The sequence below is a fragment of the Nannospalax galili genome, unplaced genomic scaffold (assembly GCF_000622305.1).
Source record: "Nannospalax galili isolate Female #2095 unplaced genomic scaffold, S.galili_v1.0 scaffold75, whole genome shotgun sequence".
NCBI classification, from domain to species: Eukaryota; Metazoa; Chordata; class Mammalia; order Rodentia; family Spalacidae; genus Nannospalax; species Nannospalax galili.
The window spans coordinates 5136677-5157348 of record NW_008339433.1 but is presented as its reverse complement, the minus strand read 5'-3'; the positions used below and the strand labels follow the sequence as shown (position 1 = coordinate 5157348).

The 20672-nt window shown below is 34.5% G+C and overlaps 1 protein-coding gene and 1 non-coding gene across 6 annotated transcripts in view; one reads left to right on the top strand and one right to left on the bottom strand.

Annotated features, from left to right (window-relative positions):
- The window catches only part of Stag2 (stromal antigen 2), a 141259-nt gene that overhangs the window by 64990 nt on the left and 55597 nt on the right, over positions 1-20672 (top strand). For all 5 annotated transcript variants that reach the window (XM_008833914.3, XM_008833912.3, XM_008833913.3 and 2 more), the window contains exons 5-12: positions 4304-4400; positions 8279-8355; positions 10333-10537; positions 11716-11867; positions 14842-14915; positions 16124-16247; positions 17096-17194; positions 17309-17388. In XM_008833914.3, the coding sequence (XP_008832136.1) occupies positions 4304-4400; positions 8279-8355; positions 10333-10537; positions 11716-11867; positions 14842-14915; positions 16124-16247; positions 17096-17194; positions 17309-17388 (908 nt within the window). The remainder of the gene's footprint in view (positions 1-4303; positions 4401-8278; positions 8356-10332; positions 10538-11715; positions 11868-14841; positions 14916-16123; positions 16248-17095; positions 17195-17308; positions 17389-20672) is intronic.
- Positions 13281-13387, bottom strand: LOC115070536. The gene has a single exon (XR_003849690.1). It is a non-coding gene; the product is annotated as a U6 spliceosomal RNA (small nuclear RNA).

Here is a 20672-nt window from a genome sequence, read left to right as displayed (position 1 = left end):
CATGAAGGGTTGGGTTGAAGGAGATTACAAATCATGACAAATTTCAGTGATGAGCCCCAACTAAAGGAGGCTCTTCTATTTTTATCTAGTCATTGGGCTTTTTTTTTTTTTTAGCTTACCAAAAGTTTTCAGACTTGCCTAGCTTGCATAGAGAACTAGATTTGTGCCCAGCATTTAAAAACAAAAACAATCTCCCCTTCCTCCAAAAAACCAACCCCCCCCCCAAAACCTTAACAAACTGTTTTTAGCTGATACAAGGGTAATTTCTATAGTACCTCTCCATTGATTTCCTGGGGGCTTTTGTCTACCTGTGGGTTCTTAGGTGTATTTCTGCTTGGGTCACTTTTCTAGGGCCAAATTTGATCAAGGAAGCCTGCTTTTTAGAAAATGGGTTCTTCCTTACTGAAAAGTTCCAGCCTAGATTTCCTTATGGCATACTTTCTATTTTTCAGCCACAGCATGTACTGTGCTTAAGCTTTGTGATTTTCTATGTGCTTGGAATAGTGTCTTTGCTTTCATCACTATCAGCTAGGGCTAGTGGCATCAAATGTCACTCTTTCAAAAAGCATTCTCTCGTGCGGTCTCCTTCCTAATGTAGCTTTTACTCTTTCCTTCCTCTTAAATTTCCATTAGAATGATTATTTATTATATATAGTGTTATGCCTGTATCTGACTTTGATTGTAGATAAACTCCTTGCTTGAGAACTGCATACTATTTATAATTTGTTTCGCTAGATCTATGCTTATCTCAGTAATTTTGAGTCACCAAACACTAGACTAGCTATTGGCCTAAATATAGCTCTTACAACATCATTACTATCATCATCATCATCATCATCCAGGCAGGATCTCACACTATAGCTCAGGCTGTCCTGGAACTCAATATATACCCCAGGCTTGGCCTTAAACTCATGGTAGTTCCCTTGTTCCAGGCTCACAGTGCTCATCTAGCCTTTATATTTTAAAAAAGGAGAAAGTATGCATATGCCATCTACTTTTAATAGATTATGGATGTGAATTTTATTTATGTCCACAAGCAATAATGTACCCTTTCCCAGGGCTACTTCCACTAATCTACTTTCTATATCTTTACTTGTTCTGGACATTTTAGATGAATGGATTCATATAATCTATGGTTCTGAGTACTTTCTGTGATTCAGCATAATTCCATAAAGGTTTATCCCTATTATGGCATGTATTAGTAACAGTTCCTTTTGGTCAGTCTCTTATATATTGTATGAATAGTCAACATTTAGTTTATTCATTCCTTGATACACATTTAATTTGTTTCTACTTTCTGGTTATTTTGATTTTGAATAGTGCTGCCCAAGTATTTGGTTAAGCATATGTTTTCATTTCTCTTGGGTAATATATACCTGGTAGTCAAATTGCAGTGTCATATGGTAATTCTATATTTAACTTTCTGAGAAGTTGCCAAAATGTTTTTGTAAAGTGACTGTACCATGTAAAATCCCTACCAGCAATGTTTGAGTGTTCTATCTTTCCAGAGATTTGCCAATGCTGTATTTTTTAAGTTAATAGCCATCTTAACTGGGTATGAAGTGGCATTTCTTTGTTTTTTATTTGCATTTCCTTCGTGGTTAATGATATTAAACATCTTTTCATGTGTTTATGGGTCATTTCTATGTTGCCTTTAAAGAACTGTGTGTGAATTTGTTGTATGTTGTGTGTTGTGTGAATTTGTCTGTTTGTGTGTTGGGGAATGGAACCCAGGACCTCAAGAACGTTAAACATGTGCTGCATATGCATATCCTTAGCTTGGCTTTTTGAGTTCTTTATATACCTTGCCATATATGTGACTTACAGATATTTTTCCCCTTCTGTAAATTATGTTTTACTTAATGGCATCCTTTGAAATATAAGAGGTTTTCATTTTGAATAAGTGGAATTCTGTTTTCCTATGTTATTTGTGATTTTTGGATTAGCAGCTAAGAAGACAGCAAAATGCATGATTATGAAGTTTTATTTTTATGTTTTTCTCTTTCTTGTTTTTTTGAGATAGGGTCTCCCTGTGGCCCCACCTGGCCTGGACCTCACTGTGTAAGCCAGGCTAGCCTCAATTTCATAGAGATTCCCCCTGCCTCTATCTCCTGAGTACTGGGATTAAAGGCTTGCACCTCCACACCCGGCTTCATGTTTTCTCCTAAGTGTTTTGTGGTTTTAAGAAGTTGTTATTACTATTATTATTATTATTATTATTATTATTTTAGGTCTCTGATCAATTTGAGCTAAACAGTGCATGTATGCGGCAGGGCGGCATCCAACTTTTTTTAAATTTTTACATGAGGATATCCAGTGTGAAGGATCATTTGTTGAAATCTTTCTTTTTCACCCCAAATTTAATTGTCTTTGTGTCCTTGTTGAAAATTTTATAACTATGAGTGAAGGGTTTTCTTTCTGGGCTCTGAATTTTGTTACATCAATCCATATTTTTCCACTTTGGTCATGAGTACATTTTCTTGATTATTATAGCTTTATAGGAGGTTTGAAATCATGATGCATGAGCTTACCAGATTTTCCCTTTTTTGTGCGTGTGTATATGCTTTTGTGTACATGCATGTGCACGTATGTGCAAGTATGTGGAGAGGTCAGAGGGTAACATTAGATGTCATCCTTAGGAATATGTCTGCCTCCTTTGAGACAGAGGGTCTCTCATTGGCTTGGAGCTCACCAATTGACTCCAATTGCTGACTGGCCAGCAGGCACCAGAGTTCCTTCTGTCTGTTTGCCTGCCCTTCAAGAGTAAAAACATGTGCAACCAGTCCATTCATTTTTTTTACATGGGTTCTGGGGATTGAAGTCAGGTCCTTAAGCTTGTGAGGCAGGCACCTTATCAACTGCGCAATCTCCCCAGGCCACATTTTTCCTTTTTAAAGATTGAATTGGCTATTTATTGTCCTTTGTAATTATAAATTTCAGGATTAGCTTTAATATTTGCAAACGAGCTGGACATTTGATAAGAATTACATTGAGTCCAGTTTAGCAGTATTAGGCAACTACTAATATTAATTTTCCAGATCTGTGAACTATCTTTATTTTGATCTGTATTTAGTGTCTAATTTGCCCTTTTAGCCACAAGGTGTTGTTAGAGCCCACTATTGAATAAGCTTTTGTTTGTTATTTCCTCACTTACTCAGGCTTTCACCTCTTGTAAAACTTTGAACTTTTCTTTCTATTGTAATGTTAATATTTAACTTTATTTTACTTCAGTGTATTTTAAACTTTTGATTAGTACATTCATAAATTGTGTATGTTATTGGGATTTAGCATGTTATTTCCATGTTTATATGGTATGTGCTAATCAAATCCAGCTTCTCTTTATTCGCCCTTCTCACATGTATCCTTTTCAAACTCTAGTAATCACTTTTGTACATGTAAGTTGACTTTTAAAATTTATTTTATTTACAGTGTCTTAGTAAAAAGAAAAATGCATTGGCATTTACTTTTGTTATATAGAAAAAATGAAGATGGCATTTTTCTAGGATATTATTGTCACTAGGAAATAATTATACTTTACAAATGAGTGCTATAACTGAGTTTTTAGCTCTTACTTTAAAAGAGTTTATTTCATTGTGTATGTGACTATGTGTGTGCCATATCCTGCCTCTGGTGGATTAGGACTACTCATGGGAGATGGTTCTCTCCTTACACCATGGGGATTGAACCCAGGTCATCTTCAGGCTTGGTGGCAAACAATTTTATCTGCTAAGCTATCTCACCAGCCTAGGTTTTGGTTTCTTTTCAATTAAAAAAATGAACTAGGAGGGGTAGAAATGATATAAATACAGTACTCATGTATGAAATTCTAAAAAAAATTAGATTAAAAAAATAAAGATTGTCATTTTGTGCTCTCAGGCAATTTCTTTATTGACTTTGATTCTGTTAGTATTAAAATCAAAATTTGAGGGGCTGGAGAGATGGCTCAGTGGTTAAGAACACTGACTGTCCTTGCAGAAGACCTGGGTTTGAATACCAGCACACACATGGCAGCCAACACCTGTCCATAACTCCAGTTCCAGGGAATCTGACAGCCTCTTCTGTCCTCCATGGGCATTGTGTGACACAGGTGCACTTACCTACATGCAGGCAATACATGCATACACATAAAATAAAAATAATAAATAAAATATTTAAAATCAAATTTTGAATTTCAAAATATAAATATGTATATTAAAGTAATGTGACTCTACATAATGTTGAATTATGTGACTTTTGTTAGAATTGATTGTCAGATTATCAGAAAAAGCTAATCATTTTATATTTTTTTTCCCTCTTGCTATAGTCGGTGGTAGATGATTGGATAGAATCATACAAGCATGACCGAGATATAGCACTTCTTGACCTTATCAACTTTTTTATTCAGTGTTCAGGCTGTAAAGGTAAGATATATTTATTTTGGAAGCAGAAGCTCTCAAATAGCTACTTCTGTAAGATGTTATCACTTCTGATGGAGAATGTTGCCACAGGACTGAATTATTTGCATTATATCTGTGCAAAATGTATAAAGAGAAAAGCAAACAACAAAGTAAAAGAGAGTCTGTTGTCAAAAGTAGATTCAGTGTGAAATTTCTCTAAAGACTTAGCAATTTGTAACTTCCAAGCTGTTTTATTAGATTTCCTCCTTTTGGCAACTGGTTTTAGGAACAAAGAAATGGAATAAGAAGGGAAAAGGGAAATAATGGATAGGTTCAGATGACAAAGAATTATGAATTATATGGAATTAAAAAGTGACACAAATATCAATAGGTACATAATGTAAGTAAGGGACTGGTGAAATTCCCACTTTGTTTCAAAGACTGACAAATTTGTGATGTTTTTACTTAATGTAAAAAGATTTTGAAGCAGGAGACCTAGGGATACAAATACTGATTTCTTCCCAAGAATGAAAATACTTAGAGCAGACATTTGGAAATAAAACAAAATTATGTGAGTTGAGGTGTTATACATCTTCATCTGGATCAGTAAATGAGTTGATCAAGATCATGGGCAACTTGTAATAGAATCCTGAACTTGGCTCACCATTAAAATAGATGCAGATGCCCAAGCAAATATGTTTTATGACACTTTAGATTGGATTTTTAAAGGAAAATGTCATCAAAAGTGTGGAAATTAGAAATCTGGAGGGGAAGAAAGTTAAGATGTTGCTGGGCTTGCTAGCATATTGCCTTTAATCCCAGCACGTGGGAGGCAAAGGCAGCTTTCTATACTCTCTTAAGGTTTTTAAATTTCTGAAAACTGCCTAGTTTACTTTCCTTTGGTGAAGTACAAGCTAGATAGCTTCAGTTTAGTATTACATCTGTTTCAATATAGTTTGAAGAATTAGTGTTTGACTAGACTTTTATGTTTTAGTTTTCAAACAAGACCCCATTCAAAGGATTCTCCATTTTTTTATTAATCCATTCATCCATCCATCCCTCCATCCCTCCTTTGTCTGTTACTGGTTTATTTGCTGTTCACCCAATATTTGGATGATCCAGGTTGCTAAGATATCTAAAGCTTTAAGGTATTGAAAGTGAAAAGTTAAATGATCACGTAGATTTGAACACTAGCATAATAGCAGTCTCCATAAACTGGAATTTGTATATAAAGTTCATTAAATTCTTTTATAGACAAAATTATTTGGGTAGTATTCTTTTATAAATAAGTTAGTTTCTCTAAGTATAGTCATTTACTTTAAACTTTTTTGTGGATTTAGGGTTATGAATGTAAGCCGTTTTTCATTTTACTGTAATATGATGTCTTCAGCAGTTGTGGGGACTGGAAGGGATGATTATCTGTCCATGGAATGATTCCAGATTGCTGTTATAAATTTCATGGCCAGTTTTTTTCTTTTCTTTCTTTTCTCTTTATTCCTGGTCACCTATCAATTTTTTTCTTTGTTTTGTTTGGTTTTTTTGTTTGTTTGTTCATTTGTTTTTAGCAGTCTCATTTCATGCCCTGCATATTTTAAGGCAGTGGACTCTGGCCTAATGTCCCAGTGGAAGCGTCATAACAGTTTCAGTGTACGGAGCTTGCAGCAGCTCTGTTTCCTGCTCTTTAGTGCATCTTTGCTTATTTTTGGGTCTCTGGCTGTCATGTGGTTCGTGAGGAGGAAAGGGAGCTTTTGAATAAGGCGTCTGTCAAAATGCATGCAAAATTCTTGCTTTGAGATCATCACTGTTTAAATGTCTGTTGGAGAGGTTGTTTGGCCTGTATTCTCTAGCACTGTGAGGTGGACAGTCTGGGTATAGAGCTTGGGAAAGTTTGAAGAGAGATAAGTGATTCTAGATTGAATACAAAAATTCTTCAAAAAGGCTTTGGAAGTGTTTCTTCAGCTTGAAAACTAATGCCTACTTTAGAATTCAGTTACTTGTCTGTGTTATTCTTTGATTATTTAAGGAAGCGGCCTGTAAGGGCTCTTTGCCGCATACCCCTAGAAATCAATCTTACCTTGGGGAGGCAGTATGATGCAGCTTACATAATACAAATTATGTCATTTCTCTTAGCCTTAGTGCCCTTGACTTTGAATCAGGAATTAGTTTTACAGTCATATTTACAAACATAAATACATAGGTATAAAAAGTATACCTTCAGTCACTTGGAAACCTATATTATATTTAGTTTTTTTGGTAACTCTTTTGTTCCAAGGTATTCTTTGTAATTATGCTTATGGCATTGTTAGTCATAAGACTGGTAAACAAGTAAATGTTGCAACAATAAAAACATGATTTCTCAAACTCTAGCTTCTACTGTTGTTTCCCTTTTATCTATCTCCTTTTGTGAATGTGATGTCTCTTCAGTGGAGGTTCATGTACATCTTCTTATATTAACTCCTAACAACTTTTTTTCCTAGGACTCCCTTTTCTGACATGCTGATATGTGATCATTGATTGACTAATTTTTACTACTTATATTAATGTGTACTCTTTCTTTTTCGCTCTTCCATCCTTTAAAATTCTAAATATCCTTGTCAAAAAACTTTGAAAGATATTTTTTGGAAACAATTTCCAAACTTAATGTGTCACCCTATCCTTTACCCGAGCTCTCATTATTTCTTGGCATTCCATTTATCAGGGAATTTATTATGTTTTACTTGTGACAAGTTATTTTCTGTTCTTTCCTCTCCTTCATTTATTTTTGTTTTGGTCTTTTTGAGGCAGAGTCTCCCTGAAGTCCCAGCTGACTTGGAACTTGATATGTAGACCAGGCTGGCCTTGAACTCACAGAGATTCACGTGCCTCTGCCACCCAAGTGCTGGGTTAAAGTCTGCACTACTGTGCCTGCTTCCCTTTCCCTCCTTTAAAATCTTTTAATATCCTATTAGACGATAGGCTTCTGGGTGACCGAGACCTACAATTCACTACTTAAACTCATCTACAGCCTCTTAAGAGGATGTTAGTATACAGTTCTTTTGTGCACAGTATTGTTAATAAAGGCGCCTGGTTAAAGTGACCTGTATCTGTTAACCTTTTCTCTATCTTACTTACATTTATCCTTAAAGTTTCAGATGTTATCCTGGATAGTTTACGTTAAAGAGGCAAAATTAATACATCATCATTCTATGTCTACCAGATTTCACGCCTGGATATAAAAGAAATGAAAAATATACCTGTACCGAGTAGGCATAGATTTTAAAAATTTTCATTAGTCTCTGAGCAGTAATATAGTGTAAGAACTGTATAGCTTTTACATTGTGGTAGGTATTATAAGTAATGTAGACTGCAGTGCAATAGGTTATATACAGATATGATTTTTTGTTTTTTTGTTTTTTGTCTTTTTGAGACAGGGTCTCCCTATAGCCCCAGCTGGCCTGGATTATGTAGACCAGGCTGCGTTGAACTCACAGAAATCTGCCTGCCTCAGCCTCCTGAGTGCTGGGATTAAAGGCATGCGCCACCGCACCTAGCCACAGATACGATTTTTACATGAGAAACTTGACCACCAAATGATTTTGGTATATCATATATCATACCATAACATATGTAATGTCTTGGAAACCCTTCCCTGTAGATACAGAGGGACAGTTGTATGCATATCATAAGAATGAGTAAAGGAGGACAGATAGTGATGGACAAAGGTGATTGTGGTAGGAAGAGCTGTGTAGAAGTGTGGAGGTATTTTCTGGTGTGTGCTGGTAGTGGTATGTCAGTATCTTTCATGGCAAAAACAGAATGAAGATGTATGCTTTTACTGTGACCATAGACTTATTAGTGTTATTAGGCATTCTCTGTATTTTTTGTTACATCATGTATTAACTTCTGATACTTGGAAATTTCAGGAGTTGTTACAGCAGAAATGTTTAGACATATGCAGAACTCTGAGATAATTCGAAAAATGACTGAAGAATTTGATGAGGTAACAACCAAAATGTTTTAATAATTTTATTCCTGTGGATCTTAGCTCTTAAGTATTTTAAGTACTAATGTGATACTATGTACCTATGTGACTTATAATACTAATCAGATGATATATAACCACAGATAAGTTGTATTAGCATCAGTCCGGTAAAATGGGGCCAATAATTTCTTAGAAGGACCCTCTGAAATTAGCATCAGTGTTTGAAAATTGCTTAGCATTTTATAATTCTAGTCACATACCAGTAATTTAATAAATATTAATTATTTGACCCGTATTTGAGGAACTAGGTAGCTGAAAGAAATATATAGAGCATTACATTCAAAGCTTCTTTATGTTTCACCTGTAAGAACAATCAAAAGTATCTGCACTGGAGTTGTTTATCACAGTCATATCATTGAAGTATTGTTATCAGTAAACATATTTGTAGATTTACTAGAGTGAAAGCTTCTTCAGGACAGGAATTTGTGCTTGTTTTAGTCATAGCTCTATTCCAGCACCAGGAGTTTCATGCTTCTAAACAATGTGAATTTTCAAGTGGACTCTTACTCAGGTTTATTTGGTCATTTTCGTCTTGCTCTGTTTAATGAAAAAGCTTTCAGCTATCATGCTAAGAGATACAAGAGTGCTAAAATGGGTTTGATGCTCACTTAGTGCTATTAATAAATCCCTGGGTAGTGGAGAGGTAATTATGAGTAATGGTATTTTAAACCTTTTAATATTAAATGTTTTAGTGAGAATCTTTTTACTAAAAGGAAACAAGAGTTTGAGTTAATCATCCTGAAATGTGATATGAACATCTCATCAAACAGACTTGTTTCCATTATAGTCAAACAAACTATATTTCATTATAGTCAACTCATCAGTAGGTCAGTGGTAGAGTGTGTGTTTAACCTGGTCTAGACCTTGGTTTAATCTACCTCACTCCAAAAAAAAAAATAAATAAATAAATGGAAGGACATCTGTATGGAGTATATACTAAGGTTTTATTCTCAAAGTTCGACTAGTATATAGCATGGATTAAAATACAAAATTGTGAAGTGAATTGTTAAATACTTATGAATTGAACTGATAAAACAAATGATAAGTATTTTTGTTTCTCTTGTCAGAGACCCTTACTATTGAAAATTCTGTTAATATTGGTCTCTGCTTTATTTTAAATATGTCTTTGTGTGCATATATATATATATATGTGAGTGCTGTGGCTGGGACTCAGGGCCTTGTGCTTAGCATGTGCTCTACTACTGAGCTCCATATACCCTCAGCCTGAAACTTATTTTAATGATTTGTGGAGAATGTTTTAACTTGAGAATGCTGAATGCCACATTTTTATTCAAAGGAAAACTTATGTGTTGGTCTTTGAAGGCTCTAGTACCTACATTTTCTTTTCTTTTTAAAATTGGTGGTGCTTAGGATCAAACCTAAGGCCTCACTCATGCTCACAAGTGCTCTACCACTGAGCTATAGCCACAGCTTTGTGTATGTTAATAAATTATGTGGTTGTTTATGCCGATTGACTGTTTGGTGTCTTGGAAGTAATCAAAACAAATTTTAAACCACTAGATTTCAATTATGTATCATTCTCTTGGACTAAGAGTATGATTTCATAATTTTGAATCCATTTGAAAACATGATTTTTGTTTTGGATTGCTTTTGTTCTTATAAAATTTAATAGGTTTATTGTGATTTTCTGCAGAATATTGTACTTCGATGAGAAGACTTAAAAAATTTAACTCCAGTAATAGGTATATAATTTCATTGAGCAAAGTTAATTCAGAATGTCTATTTTGATCTTTAATAAAAGGGCAGTGTTCAAAGGGACATTTATCTTTGCATATTTTTTTTGCTTTCTTTGAGAATTTATTGAAGGAAAGATAAAGCAGTATTTTCATGCTTTTGCCTAGGGTGTTTTAAAAATAAATGAAACCTTAAGTCATGAATTTGAAGTGACATTGCTGTTGAAAATTTTTGTTTTAGGATAGTGGAGATTATCCACTAACCATGGCTGGTCCTCAGTGGAAGAAGTTCAAGTCCAGTTTCTGTGAATTCATTGGTGTATTAGTACGACAATGTCAATATAGTATCATATATGATGAGTACATGATGGATACAGTCATTTCACTTCTGACAGGTCTGTCTGACTCACAAGTCAGAGCTTTTCGACATACAAGCACGTTGGCAGGTTGGTATATTGAAATGTTTTCTGGATATTGCTTTAGGTTAGAAATGAGAAAGATTCCTATGAAAGCGGAAAGGAAATAAGTGATGAAGTTAGTTTGTTGTGTTTTTTTTTTTTAAATACAATGCCCACTAAGAGAACATTCCTTTTCCTTTATGCCCTGTAAACTAAGAATTGGTATATGCATTTTTGATTCTTTGAAGATCTATGTAGAAAATGGTGGCTTTATTGTGGCAAACCTACTTGATTACCATGTCACAGCAAGGGGAAAGTTGATACTTAGGCATGAGTTTTTTTTTTTTTTATTAAGATGTGATGTAAGGGAGGATACTGACAACAAACTTGGAGAGACATAGTCATTTTAGGTATTTAGAATTGGTGACCCTGATACTTGTCTCTGATATGAGTAGCCCCTTCAGCTATTTGACAATACTTGTTTTCTTAATTAAATTGCAAATTGCTAAGTTTTCTACTCTTCTTAGATAGATTTAGGTCAGATCATATACTTTGATCTTTAAGTTTAAATGATTGACATTTTTTTACCTTACCTGGTTCATTATAAAACAATACACCTTGGTTTCATGAGGACAAAATCTTCTAGTTTATGATTGTTCGAAAGGTAAATTTGCCAGTACACTGTTACCGAATATGTGCTTTCTGATTTGAGTTTGAATAAATCAAATAGACTTTAAGTTTTGTAATATTCTAATTCTAGGCTTTTATGATAATTTTGATTTCTGTGAAAACCTTAACTGTTAAAGTTTTTCTTTAGAATATTTTCTCGAAAAACTACAGCTATGATTAAAATTTATAATTCTTTTTTTAATATTTTATTTTTATGTGTATGAGCATAATGCCTGCATGTATGTAAATCACTCATGTCTTGCAATGCCCGTTTAGATCAGAAGGGGTCATTGGTTTTCCATGGATCTGGAGATATGGATGGTTGTTAGCTGCCATGTGGGTGCTATGAATCAAAGGATTAGGATAATACACAGAGTATTTAGTATCGCCAGTGTATTGATACATAGTACTCTCTGCAGCTTTGGCTGTTATCACTTGTATGCTTTATTTCTGTCAGAAGCACAACAGACCTTCTTTGTTTAATTTCTCTTAATTTGATTGTTATAAAATTTTGCATCTGTTACACTAATTTCAACATTTTATTCTTTAAAACCTAGCTATGAAGTTGATGACAGCTTTGGTGAATGTGGCACTAAATCTTAGCATTAATATGGATAACACACAAAGACAGTATGAGGCAGAGCGGAATAAAATGATTGGAAAAAGAGCCAACGAAAGGCTAGAACTCCTGCTACAAAAGCGGAAAGAGGTAAATGTTTACATTAAATATTTAGACTTGGTGTTTAACCAGCTTGGTCACCATTAATTATAATTTGCTTGGCTCAGGTAAGTATTTAGAGATTTACTGTTTGATTGCTTTATTGGTGGGAAGGCTTGAACCCAGGACATCATATGTGCCAAGTATGTCCTTTACCATTGAGTAAAACTACCCCAGCTCCAAGAAAGATTTAAATATTGCTTATACAACTGACTTAAAGTTTTGTTGAGTAACCATGACAATACCTTACTGTATATTTTCTGTGGCGAATAATATTGAGTATTATGCTTTGAGTGAGATGACTTGGATCACTCTGGAAAGTTATCCAAGCCTTAGTATTGTTCATGTTACTGACACAGTCTCTGTCCTTACTCTCTCCCTCAGCTTACTGACAAGATAAAATGACATTTCAGTTAATGTGAATTCACTTTGAAAAAATCACTTATATATTGGAATTTTAAATCATTAGTTTCTGTATAGTAGGAGGCACTTGGTTTTCTGCCTACCAATTTCTTCTTCAAACAAGGAAATTTTTTTTATCATCCTAAGTAATAATGAATAAAATTTTTTGATGCCGCATTTGTAACTTAAACTGTTTCATTTCTGATAAAATATTTTGCTATCTCATAATGTCATTTTTTAAAAATTTTATAGGCCAAAACCTGACAATTCAAAAAATAATAGTTAATGCAGTAGGGTTCAGATAGTTGTCATGGCAATCCATACTTTACTTGATTTTTGGATTTTTTATTTCTGAATTAGTCATAACTTGATTCAAAAAATTAAGAAAAGTGAATATGCATACTATTTTTAACTTTATATCTGTGCAGATATGTAGTTGTGAGTGTAGAAAGGCATCCACAAGAGGGGAAAATGAACAGAGGGATTAACTGAATACATATGAGTACTTAGCTGAAAGGAGAACTACTGAGGAGGGAAGGCTGGATGTAGGTGGGCAGAGTACAGAGTAAGAGTCAGGAGGAGGAGCAACAAAAAGAAATTGTGTGTGTGTGTGTGTGTGTGTGTGCGTGTGTGCGCGTGCGTGCGTGCGCGTGCGTGCATGTATGTGGATGCCTCAATGAAACCTGTTACTTTGATAATTAAAAACAAATTTAAAGAAGTTTATGGGGGGAGATAAGTCCTTCTATTTTCCCATGTCTAAGTTCCTCATCTAAAAAATTTGTGTAACTGTTTTGCCTGCATGTATGTAAGTGCACGTATGTTATATAATGCATGCAGAGGCCAGAAGAGGGCATCTGATCCCCTGGAACTGGAGTTGTGGATGGTTGTTAGCTGCCATGTGGTTGCTGGGAAGTGAACCTAGGTCCTCTGCAAGAGAAGCCAATGCTCTTAATTGCTGAGCCATTTCTCTAGCCCCAGTTCCTCATATTTTTGTTTTTTTAAAAAAATATGGACCATGTCTCGAATTTGCATGTCATCCTTGTGCAGGGGCCATGCTAATCTTCTCTGTATCATCCCCATTTTAGTATATGTGCTGCTAAAGTGAGAACCCTTATTTTTTAATGCAAATTGAAGTGAAGAATTGATATACATATCCCTTATTTACTTAACACATTTAATTGATGGTTCATCCATTGACTACAAAGTGTATTTTATTCCTCGAAACCTCTTTTCTTGGTTAGATTGTTAACATGGAATGAGTGGAGAAATTTGTCAGGGCTTTGAAATGAAAATTTCTGTACAAATGCAAGATATTATTGCTTCTGAGGAGACAGATACAGCTAAGTGGTAGAGCTCTTTTCTAGCATGTGTGAAGCCTTGGATTCAATCACATTGCAAATTACTACCTTTTCTTTCTATATTAGGATTATGTATGTATATGTGCTTGTCTCTTTGCTTTGTTCTCCCCTGACCCTCACTTCTTTCCTTTTGTTTCATGCTAGATCTAGAGCCATGGCTCTTGGTGTGCTGGGGAAGTAGTTGACTGTTGGACTACATATTAGCTATGGCTAAGATTTTAAACAAATGGAATGCCTTATGCCTAGCCTGTGTTAATAAATGTAAATATAATGTTATAACCATTGAGAAATACAAAATATTATTTATACAGAGAGGGAATACATTATACTAAAACATGTAACAATTACAAAACCAATTTATCCTTAGATTATAAAAGAAACAATATCATTCTTAATTCTTAAACTACAAATTTAAAGTGTATATGAGTAGATACATATATAACTAACATGATAACCAAAATTTGAAATGTTTACTTCATGATTCCTGGTCAGTCTGTCTTTCTGGAAAATAATCTAGTAGTAATACAAATCTTGTACTTATTTTACTCTAATTCTTCATTTTTAGAAAATATTTATTTTATGTGTACGTGTGTATTGCTTGCATGTATGTAAGTGCACCCATGTTGTAGAATGCCTATGGAGGTCAGAAGAGGGCATCAGATCCTCTGGAACTAGAGTTATGGACGGCTGTTAGCTGCACTGTGGGTGCTGGGAACTGAACCATCTCTACAAGAGCAGCCAGTGATCCTAATGACTGAGCTATCTTTCCCCCATGTCCACCCCCAGACTCCCTGTTTTTGAGAAGACTCTAGTTCATACCACTCTTCCTTTTTAGACTATAAAGATACAGACAATGAAAATTTCTTTATTTTTGATATGGACATAATAGATACTGTATAATGAATGCTATGTAACAAAAAATGACAGGAGATTTCTCTACCTTTATACAATGGAAATTTATAAACATTAGGAAAAAAATGAACCAGCCAAATATTAGATGCTAATATTAGATGCTGGGTCAGATATTTCAGGAATCAGGGACTTTAGCCACCTGATAGCCAATATTTTTCCCCTCTGTTGTTACCCTTGTCCAGTAGAATAAAAAGATGTAATTAACCAAATACTGGTAAAACCTGTATTTCTTCTTGTAACAGATGTTGTTTTCCTTTGGAATTCAAAAGATATGGTGTATTCTTTCTTTATAGCTTCAGGAAAATCAAGATGAAATAGAAAATATGATGAATGCAATATTTAAAGGAGTGTTTGTACATAGATACCGGTAAGTCAACATTTTTTTAGTAGTTTTGCCAGTGTTAATTAGTGGAAAGAGTGTTACAGTAAGATAAATGTTAGAGACTGAAGCTGCCACTGACTAAGTTTGAGCAAATTATTTAACTGCTCTGACCTTGAGGCTTCCTAGCTGAATAAAGGGGTAATGCTGTGCCTGACTTGTCACTGTCCAGCCAATGGAAGATACTTACATTATTCAGTCAGGGTACAAAGTACATAATTGCTTTTGGATATATTGGTTGGTAGACTGCACATGCTAATAATTACTGACTCACTTCCATTTTAATACTACTGTTAAAGTCTGGATAGATTAAAATGAGATGCTTTCTTTTGCTATTTTGAATGAGCAGATGAAATAGGTAATCTTAGCACGGTTTCTGTTATAACCTATTCTTAAACATTGGTGCCATTTTTATTCAAGTTTCCCTTTATTTCCTCAATGTGGTACTTATTGACTCCATATAATAAGCCTTGTAATACCCTCATGTTAACACATGATTTTTTTTGTTTCTGTTTTTACTAGTCTCTTAATTTATCCCTTCATTATATTCACATTTTTTCATTATTGCAATTTTCCTAAAACATTTTCCTATTGTGTTATTCTGTTTTCAATGACTCACTAGTATGCAAGAAAGAATTGAAAATAATTTAGTCTAAGCCAAGTACGGTGACACATACTTGGAGTTCTTAGAGTCTGAGGCAGCAGGATCACTTGAGCCCAAGTGCTTGAGACCAGCCTAGGCAACATAGTCTCAGGAAAGAAGAGTCAACCACAGGCTAAAATCATTTAATCTGTTATTCAAATCCCAGTTGAGCTTGTCTTAAGTTTTATGTATAAGTAATTCTCATCCAGATAATTATGGTTTTGCTAGATTAGTGTACCTGTTAACTTCTGAACACAAGCCTAGCAGATGTAATAAAAGACTGGATTATAGTCTAGTATAAAAGGTAAGGGTAGTATTTTGCTTATAAAATTTTGTTTAATTTTGAATATTTATATATTGGTTGACTTTTGCCAACTAGACTAAACTTGTTAAAATGCTTCATTTCAGTTCTACTTTTAAATATTTCCTCAACAATAGTTAGGATGATGGTATATTAATAGTAGATCAGAAATACTTGACATCTCTTGAATAACCCATATGCCCTATGGTACCATGGCACTGATTATATATAACCTGCCCTTTCTCCATTTAGGGATGCAATAGCTGAAATCAGAGCTATATGCATTGAAGAGATTGGCATTTGGATGAAGATGTATAGTGATGCCTTTCTTAATGACAGTTATTTAAAATATGTTGGTTGGACTATGCATGATAAGGTAAGATGTGCCCTATATCTCCTCCATACTACACATAGACATGATTGTATGCAGACCTCATTTTATAAATTATCTATATGTCTGCATATTCTAGATCACATCCCTTTAAACCTCTTCTTTATTTTCTGTCTTCTCTGTCAAACCTTGGGGTCTCCATCACAAAAAGTCCACTATATTTTCTAATCTTGGTCAGTGTTTTAATCTTCAATAGTGACTTTCCTTCTGTGCTGAAGTACTAGCATTGTGTAGGTGGTGAGGACGAGACATTTTTAGAATACTAAGAGGAGCTCTTGCTCTGTTATGTGAGTCTTATACATTTAACATGTTTCCTTAGTTTTGTTTTGCAGTGCTTAGTTTGAACCCGGGGCCTTGCATATGCTAAGCACATGTTCTCCCATGAAGCTATATTTCAGTTCTCCTTTAATTTTTATCCTCTTTTGATAAACATGTATCTTACTCAGATGATACCTTACATCTTGGCCTCTGACCTTTAATATATTTCCTTCCTTAAACTAGTATTTTTAAGCTCTTCTTACTTGCCTTGATGATTGCCTTGAATGTATTTCCTCTGAACATTGCTTATTCTGAAATATACGACTATTTACTTTTCACAGTAGTTTTGCTCTGAACAGATTTTTGAGGAATACTATCCATTGACCTACAGAAATATTAACCCTGTATTTAGTCTTAAACTTGTGGTCTAATTTCTGTTTTCCATTATCATATATGACAGTTTCTGAACAAATGCTATTTACTGATTTAAATTTAAAGTAGAAAATTTATACTTCATGAATATTGAGCAAGGAAATACATGATTTGAATGTGTTTTCTCCTTCTGTTTCTTTTAGCAAGGTGAGGTAAGACTCAAATGTCTTACTGCTCTACAAGGGCTTTATTATAACAAAGAACTTAATTCCAAACTGGAGCTATTTACCAGTCGATTCAAGGTTAGTATTCATTTAAATAATTACAAGTTATTTGTAATTTGAAAAGATTTTTCAAAATTTTTCAAAGATTTTTCTGGTGTTCCTTTTAAAATATTTTAATCTTTTTGTTCTTAGGATAGAATTGTGTCTATGACCCTTGACAAAGAATATGATGTTGCAGTACAAGCAATAAAATTACTCACTCTTGTTTTACAGTAAGTATATATTTGCCATATATTACTAATATGCAGATATTTAGGTAATGCATTATAGTACTTGGTTCACATTCATTTAGGCCTAAATTTTAATAGCTTTAATCATATCATTTTATGGCTAGAAATACTTATTTTAAGGTAGATGTCTTACTATGTTGCCCAAGCTGGTCTCAGACTCTTGGGTTCAAATGAGTCTTCTGCTTTAGGCTTTCAGGTAGCTGAGACTACATGTATGCATCACCTCCCTTGGCTAGAAATTTAAGTTCAGAAAACAGGAAGAAAGAATCGTTGAGTCTGTGAAGTCATAACTGCATTGTAATTCATATGTTCCCATTCTCTTGAGAGTTTTCCCTTATTTAACTATTCAGTGCTGTTGAAATAAAGCTAAACATTTCAGTGTATTGAAAAAGCACGTATTATGTTTTATTACATTTTCAGAGTAATAACATTTATTGAAATCTCTTATTCTTGTATACTGCTGGTAAACAAATCTGAATGTAATACATATTCTATTAATATATGATAGTGGTGTTATTTTTTCTACTTTCAAAAAACAATGGTAGTAAAATATATAGAACATAAAACTTGCCCTTTTACCATTTTAAGCATAAGGATCAGTGGTATTAGATATTTTTATATTGTTGGGCAACTGTCATACCTATCTATTCCCAGAACATTTTTATTATTCTATATTGAAACTGAACCCATTAAACACATAATTCCTCACTCCTCTCCTTCTGCCAGATTGTGATAACAGCTCTTCTCCTTTCCACTAAAATGAATTTGCCGATTCTAGACATTCATAGAAGTTCAGTTACAGTATGCGTCCTTTCATGCTTGACTTATTGTGCACATAAGCATGTATCCAGAATTTTTCTCCTTTTTTGGCTGGATAATGTTTCATTGTATGTATATAACATAACTTTTGGCTGTTATGAATAATGTACCTATGAAAATTGTCGTTAAAATGTCTGATTCCTTTATTTCTGCTCTTTTGTATATACCCAGAAATGAAATTACTAGATAATGGAGTAATTCTTTGGGATTTTTAAGGGGTGCTTTGAATTAAACCCTGTGGCCTTTGAGTTGCTAAAGCATGCACTGTACCACTGAGCTATATTATCAGTTCAACCCAGTGTTTAATTTTTTGGGAACCCACCATACTATTTCTACAGTGATTTGCTGTTCTGTAGTCCCACCATCAATATATAAAGAGCTCCAATTTCTCCACATCTTTACCAGTAATTGTCTTTTGCTTTCTAAAATATTTATCAGGTCCTGTCTCTTACCAAGCACTTGGATGTTAGGTTGAGACTCTTAGAATCAGTCTGTTCACTTTAAAGTAATTCGGATGTTTTATTGAAATACCTGGGGATTAATAAGAAACTCACCATAGTATACATATAGTATATGTAAAATAGGAAAAAAATGTTACATGCATCTATAGTTCCAGTTGTTCCTTAGGCTGAGGCAGGAGAAATTGCTTGAGCCACCTCTGGCAGCATAGACTTGTCTCAGAAAAAAATGCTAATTGAATATACTAAGGAAGAATACACTGAAAGAAGATTTGCCTTTGGAAAGCTTATTTGAGAAAACTTAATACTTATAGATCTGTAATCTCCTTAAATTGTGTGTGTGTGTGGTCTTTAAAAATTATTTTTATTATTTTTATTTTTTATGTATATGAGTGTTATGCTTGCATGTGTGTAAGTGCACCTGTATTGTGCAGTGCCTGAGGAGGACAGAAGAGGGTGTCAGATTCCCTGGAACTGGAGTTATAAATGGTTATTAGCCATCATGTGGGTGTTTGGATTTGAATCTAGGTCTTCTGCAAGAACAGCCAGTGCTCTTAACCTCTGAGCCATCTTTTCAGTCCCTATTTTGTCTTTTTGGGACAGGGTCTCCAGCTGGCCTGGAACTTGCTTTGTAGACCAGGCTGACAGAGAGCCACCTGCCTCTGTCTCCCAACTGCTGATATTGAAGGCACTTGCCACCACACCCAGTTAAATCTTTATATTTAAGATTATCTAAATAATAATGGCAAAGGGGATCTTCAAAAAAATCACTATATTCTAATTGACATTCATTTGGAAAATTTATTGTTTAAAAGTAGCCATGGGAGCTTGGGATGTAGCACAGTGCAAGAGCTAGAGCACTTACCTACTTTATGCAAGGCTTTGGGCTCCAAAAGTAGCCAGCAGAATTCTAATGAAAAATAAATGAGGGGTAGTCTAATACAACTTTAAGTCCTGTAATACCAGTAGTCATTTAAGAGTGCTGGTGCTGTTGCTTGAATAAACTGAATAAAAAGACAAATGCATCTGGATTCTAGTATAGGAGGAGGGTGGCTTTTCCTTCGTAAGAAATACAGCCAATAAAATTTTTGTTACAGCTAGTCTGTAATAAGGGATGGGGTGACCTAATAAGCTGGGCATGGTGGTATACTCCTATAATCCTATCACTTTAGAGGTTGAGGCAGACAGAGTTTAGGTTTGAGGAAAAGTGGAGCAACTTTGAGAGGACCCCCCCCCCCCTTTTTTTTGGTCTTTTTGAGACAGGGCCTTACTGTGGCCCCACCTGGCCTAAAATTCACTATGTAGACCAGGCTGGCCTTGAACTCACAGAGATCTGCCTGCCTCTGCCTCCCAAGTGCTAGGACTAAAGGCCTGTGTCACCATGCCCGGCTTAGACCCCAACTCTTAATTAAGTAGAAAGAGGCCTGGGGTGTAGCTCTGTGGTAGACTGCTTGCCTAGTGTATGCAGTATACTCAGTTCAGTTTCTAGGACTCTAAGCTCTTTGCATATTGCCACTTTACATTCTATATTAGTTTTTGTTACTGTGTTTTTGATCCTCTTTTTAACAGACATGATGCATTATTCTCTTAACTATTTTCTATCTATCTATCTATCTATCTATCTATCTATCTATCTATCTATCTATCTATCTATCTATCTATCTATCTATCTATCTATCTATCTATCTATCTATCTATCTATCTATCTATCTATCTATCTATCTATCTATCTATCTATCTATCTATCTATCTATCTATCTATCTATCTATCTATCTATCTATCTATCTATCTATCTATCTATCTATCTATCTATCTATCTATCTATCTATCTATCTATCTATCTATCTATCTATCTATCTATCTATCTATCTATCTATCTATCTATCTATCTATCTATCTATCTATCTATCTATCGCAGAGGTTGTCTTTCAACTCCCTTCTGGGGTTATATATATGGGCCAACACACCCAGTTTACTGATTAGTTTTT